The sequence below is a fragment of the Chiloscyllium plagiosum genome, unplaced genomic scaffold (assembly GCF_037043375.1).
Source record: "Chiloscyllium plagiosum isolate Xiang-an unplaced genomic scaffold, Cpla_swu_hap1 HiC_scaffold_53X, whole genome shotgun sequence".
Classification (NCBI taxonomy): domain Eukaryota; kingdom Metazoa; phylum Chordata; class Chondrichthyes; order Orectolobiformes; family Hemiscylliidae; genus Chiloscyllium; species Chiloscyllium plagiosum.
In genome coordinates, this window is record NW_028270191.1 from 26,819,941 (window position 1) to 26,825,940 (window position 6,000).

Here is a 6,000-nt window from a genome sequence, read left to right on the forward strand (position 1 = left end):
GCCCAGGGATGTGCAGGTTAGGGTGGGATTGGCCGTGCTAAATTGTCCCCGTCCTGCCCAGGGATGTGCAGGTTAGGGTGGATTGGCCGTGCTAAATTGTCCCGTAGTGCCCAGGGATGTGCAGGTTAGGGTGGGATTGGCCGTGCTAAATTGTCCCATAGTGCCCAGGGATGTGCAGGTTAGGGTGGGATTGGCCGTGCTAAATTGTCCCTGTAGTGCCCAGGGATGTGCAGGTTAGGGTGGGATTGGCCGTGCTAAATTGTCCTGTAGTGCCCAGGGATGTGCAGGTTATGGTGGGATTGGCCATGCTAAATTGTCCTGTGGTGCCCAGGGATGTGCAGGTTAGGGTGGGATTGGCCGTACTAAATTGTCCCCGTAGTGCCCAGGGATGTGCAGGTTAGGGTGGGATTGGCCGTGCTAAATTGTCCTGTAGTGCCCAGGGATGTGCAGGTTAGGGTGGGATTGGCCGTGCTAAATTGTCCCCGTAGTGCCCAGGGATGTGCAGGTTAGGGTGGGATTGGCCGTGCTAAATTGTCCCCGTAGTGCCCAGGGATGTACAGGTTAGGGTGGGATTGGCCGTGCTAAATTGTCCCGTAGTGCCCAGGGATGTGCAGGTTAGGGTGGGATTGGCCGGGCTAAATTGTCCCCGTAGTGCCTAGGGATGTGCAGGTTAGGGTGGGATTGACCGTGCTAAATTGTCCCCGTAGTGCCCAGGGATGTGCAGGTTAGGGTGGGATTGACCATGCTAAATTGTCCCCGTAGTGCCCAGGGATGTGCAGGTTAGGGTGGGATTGGCCGTGCTAAATTGTGCCCGTAGTGCCCAGGGATGTGCAGGTTAGGGTGGATTGGCCGTGCTAAATTGTCCCCGTAGTGCCCAGGGATGTGCAGGTTAGGGTGGGATTGGCCGTGCTAAATTGTGCCCGTAGTGCCCAGGGATGTGCAGGTTAGGGTGGATTGGCCGTGCTAAATTGTCCCCGTAGTGCCCAGGGATGTGCAGGTTAGGGTGGGATTGGCCGTGCTAAATTGTCCCCGTAGTGCCCAGGGATGTGCAGGTTAGGGTGGGATTGGCCGTGCTAAATTGTCCCCGTAGTGCCCCAGGGACGTGCAGGTTAAGGTGGGATTGGCCGTGCAAAATTGTCCCCGTAGTGCCCAGGGATGTGCAGGTTAGGGTGGGATGGGCCGTGGGAAGGGCTGGGTCAGGGGAACGGGCTGGGGTGGAGCGGGTGTGGGTGGGACGCCGTCCGGGCGGGTTAGGGTGGAGCTGATGGGCAGTGCGTCCTGCCTCTCCTGGTTGTAACAGCCACGCACCACAGTGACAGTCACCCTCTGTCCCCTCTGCAGCATCCTGTTTGCTGACATTGAAGGGTTCACCAGCCTGGCCTCCCAGTGCACAGCGCAGGAACTGGTCATGACGCTCAATGAGCTGTTTGCTCGCTTTGATAAACTCGCCGCTGTGAGTATCATCCGGTGGGATCTGGGACAGTACTCCTTCTATCGCCTCGCAATCACAGAGAGCTCGGATTGAGGTGTTTGAGCTACAGGGAGAGCCTGGGCTTTGTTCCTTGAAAGTGGAGTCGCAGGTAGATAGGATAGTGAAGGCGGCGTTGGGTATGCTTTCCTTTATTGGTCAGAGTATTGAGTACAGGAGTTGGGAGGTCATGTTGCGGCTGTACAGGACATTGGTTAGGCCACTGTTGGAATATTATGTGCAATTCTGGTCTCCTTCCTATCGGAAAGATGTTGTGAAACTTGAAAGGGTTCAGAAAAGATTCACAAGGATGTTGGAGGGTTTGAGCTACAGGGAGAGGCTGGACAGGCTGGGGCTGTTTTCCCTGGAGCGTCGGAGGCTGAGGGGTGGCCTTATAGAGGTTTATAAAATCACGAGGGGGGCGAGGATAGGGTAAATAGACAAGGTCTTTCCCCCCCTGGGGTGGGGGAGTCCAGAACTAGAGGGGCGTAGGTTTAGGGTGAGAGGGGTAAAAGGGGCAACCTTTTCACGCAGAGGGTGGTGAGTGAGTGGGACGAGCTGCCAGAGGATGTGGTGGGGGCTGGTACAGTGACAAGCATTTAAAAGGTGGATGGGGGACGTGGACAGGGAAGGGTTTAGAGGGAGATGGGCCAAGTGCTGGCAAACAGGGACTGGGTTAGGTTAGGGGTATCTGGGTCAGCACGGACGAGTCGGGCTGAAGGGTCTGATTCCGTGCTGGATGGTTCTCTGACGACCTGCAGTGTAATAACCCTGGCTGGTACGTAGGGTATAGCAGGTTATAAGAATAGTCATGGAACCATAGCCTTTCCTGGTGAAGGGCCCTGGGACATTCCAGTCCTGGAGCTGTTCCCCGGATGGACGAGGGATTGGTGTTTTCGCAGCTCAAGTATGGCACACCCTCCCCATTCCCCTTTCCTCCAGGAACGGGGTGTGGGAGTGTCAGACTAGGATCCCCCGGTCGATCCCAGAGACGAGGGTGGGCGGGGGGAAATTCCGTCAGGGGAGGGAAACAGAGCAGTTCAGGCTCCCTCCCCCCCCCTCCCAGAAGGTGCGGTGGATGCTGGGGCTGTGAGTACATCAGAGGAGCAGAGGGAGAGATTGTTCACCAGTAAGAGGGTTGTGGAGTGAGGGGAAGAGGGAGCTGAGGGCGCAATGGGATGAGCTGTGATAGTATTGAATGGTGGAACAGGTTGGAGAGGGGGCTGAATGGCCTCCTGTTGCTATGTGCATGCAGCTGTCTCAGTGCACGTCTGATACCCTTCTCTCTCTCTCTCTCTTTTTCTCCCCCTGTCACACTCTCTCTCTCGCTCTTTCTCCCCCTGTCACACTCTCTCTCTCTGGTTGTGTGTGTGTGTGTGCGCCTCCCTCTCTTTCTCTCTCTCTGGCTGTGTGTCTATCCCTCTCTGTGTCTCTCTCTCTCTTTTTCTCCCCCTGTCACACACACTGTGTGTGTGTGTGTGTCTCTCTCTCTCTCTCGCTGTCTCTCTCTCTCACTGTCTGTGTCTCTCTCTCTCTGTCTCTGGGTATGTGTGTCTCTCCCTCTCTGTCTCTCTCTCTCTGGCTCTGTGTCTCTCTCTCTCTCTCTCTCTCTCGCTCTCACTGTCTGTGTCTCTCTCTGTCTTTGTGTGTGTGTCTCTCCCTCTCTGTCTCTCTCTCTCTCACTGTCTCTCTCTCTCTCGCTCTGTGTGTCTCTCTCTCTCTCTCTGTCTCTGTGTGTGCGTCTCTCTCCCTCTCTGTCTCTCTCTCACTGTCTCTCTCTCTCTCTCTCTGTCTGTGTGTGTGTGTGTCTCTCTCCCTCTCTCTGTCTGTCTCTCTCTCTGTCTCTCTCCCTCTCTGTCTCTCTCTCTGTCTCTCTCCCTCTCACACTGTCTCTCTCTCTCTCTCGCTCTGTGTGTCTCTCTCTCTCTGTCTCTGTCTCTCTCTCTCACTCTGTGTGTCTCTCTCTCTCTCTCTCTCTCTCTCACTGTCTGTGTCTCTCTGTCTCTCTCTCTCTGTCTCCGTGTGTGTGTGTGTCTCTCTCTCACTGTCTCTCTCTCACTGTCTGTGTCTCTCTGTCTCTCTCTCTGGCCTTTGAAGGAAAACTTCTGTTTAAGAATCAAGATTCTGGGAGACTGTTATTACTGTGTGTCTGGATTACCAGAGGCAAGGCCTGATCACGCTCACTGCTGTGTTGAGATGGGAGTCGATATGATCGAAGCGATATCGTAAGTAACATTGCAATATCACACACTCCCTCAGCACTGACCCTCCCACTGCACCCACTCCCTCAGCACTGACCCTCCCACAGCACCCACTCCCTCAGCACTGACCCTCCCACAGCACCCACTCCCTCAGCACTGACCCTCCCTCAGCACTGACCCTCCCATAGCGCCCGCTCCCTCAGCACTGACCCTCCCACAGCACCCACTCCCTCAGCACTGACCCTCCCACAGCACCCACTCCCTCAGCACTGACCCTCCCACAGCACCCGCTCCCTCAGCACTGACCCTCCCACAGCACCCGCTTCCTCAGCACTGATCCTCCCACAGCACCCTCTCCCTCAGCACTGACCCTCCCACAGCACCCGCTTCCTCAGCACTGACCCTCCCACAGCACCCGCTTCCTCAGCACTGACCCCCCACAGCACCCACTCCCTCAGCGCTGACCCCCCACAGCACCCTCTCCCTCAGTGCTGACCCTCCCACAGCACCCACTCCCTCAGCACTGACCCTCCCACAGCACCCACTCCCACAGCGCCCACTCTCTCAGCACTGACACTCCAACAGCACCCGATCCCTCAGCACTGACCCTCCCACAGCACCCACTCCCTCAGCACTGACCCTCCCACAGCACCCACTCCCTCAGCACTGACCCTCCCACAGCACCTATTCCCTCAGCACTGACACTCCCACAGCACCCGCTCCCTCAGCACTGACCCTCCCACAGCACCCACTCCCTCAGCACTGACCCTCCCACAGCACCCATTCCCTTAGCACTGACCCTCCCCACAGCACCCACTCTCTCAGCACTGACCCTCCCACAGCACCCGCTCCCTCAGCACTGACCCTCCCACAGCACCCACTCCCTCAGCACTGACCCTCCCACAACGCCCACTCCCTCAGCGCTGACCCTCCCACAGCAACCACTCCCTCAGCGCTGACCCTCCCACAGCACCCACTCCCTCAACACTGACCCTCCCACAGCACCCACTCCCTCAACACTGACCCTCCCACAGCAACCACTCACTCAGCGCTGACCCTCCCACAGCACCCACTCCCTCAGCGCTGACCCTCTCACTTCACCCCCTCCCTCAGCACTGACCCTCCCACAGCACCCACTCCCTCAGCACTGACCCTCCCACAGCACCCACTCCCTCAGCACTGACCCTCCAACAGCACCCGCTCCCTCAGCACTGACATCCCACAGCACCCACTCCCTCAGCACTGATCCTCCCACAGCACCCGCTCCCTCAGCACTGATCCTCCCACAGCACCAGCTCCCTCAGCACTGACCCTCCCACAGCGCCCACTCCCTCAGCACTGACCCTCCCACAGCACCCACTCCCACAGCGCCCACTCCCTCAGCACTGACCCTCCCACAGCACTGACACTCCCTCAGCACCCACTCTCTTAGCACTGACACTCCCACAGCACCCGCTCCCTCAGCACTGACCCTCCCACATCACCCACTCCCTCAGCACTGACCCTCCCACAGCACCCACTCCCTCAGCACTGACCCTCCCACAGCACCCACTCCCTCAGCACTGACCCTCCCACATCACCCGCTCCCTCAGCACTGACCCTCCCACAGCAACCACTCACTCAGCGCTGACCCTCCCACAGCACCCACTCCCTCAGCGCTGACCCTCCCACTTCACCCACTCCCTTAGCACTGACCCTCCCACAGCACCCACTCCCTCAGCGCTGACCCTCCCACAGCACCCATTCCCTTAGCACTGACCCTCCCCACAGCACCCACTCTCTCAGCACTGACCCTCCCACAGCACCCACTCCCTCAGCAAATGAGAGACAGAGAGAGAGAGAGAGAGAGACTGACACAGATAGTGAGCAAATGAGAGAGACAGAGAGACAGAGAGAGAGAGAGACTGACACAGACAGTGAGCAAATGAGAGAGACAGAGAGAAAGAGACTGACACAGACAGTGAGCAAATGAGAGAGACAGAGAGAGAGAGAGACTGACACAGACAGTGAGCAAATGAGAGAGACAGAGAGACAGAGAGAGAGAGAGACTGACACAGACAGTGAGCAAATGAGAGACAGAGAGAGAGAGAGAGAGACTGACACAGACAGTGAGCAAATGAGAGACAGAGAGGGAGAGAGAGAGACTGACACAGATAGTGAGCAAATGAGAGAGACAGAGAGACAGAGAGAGAGAGAGACTGACACAGACAGTGAGCAAATGAGAGAGACAGAGAGAGAAAGAGACTGACACAGACAGTGAGCAAATGAGAGAGACAGAGAGAGAGAGAGACTGACACAGACAGTGAGCAAATGAGAGAGACAGAGAGACAG

General features: G+C 57.3%; 1 protein-coding gene across 1 annotated transcript in view; it reads left to right on the forward strand.

Annotated features, from left to right (window-relative positions):
- LOC122545828 (adenylate cyclase type 5-like) overlaps positions 1 to 6,000 on the forward strand; it is a 145,461-nt gene that overhangs the window by 73,987 nt on the left and 65,474 nt on the right. Inside the window, exons 4-5 of the mRNA XM_087985500.1 lie at positions 1,342 to 1,453; positions 3,566 to 3,693. Of these exons, the coding sequence (XP_087841626.1) occupies positions 1,342 to 1,453; positions 3,566 to 3,693 (240 nt within the window). The remainder of the gene's footprint in view (positions 1 to 1,341; positions 1,454 to 3,565; positions 3,694 to 6,000) is intronic.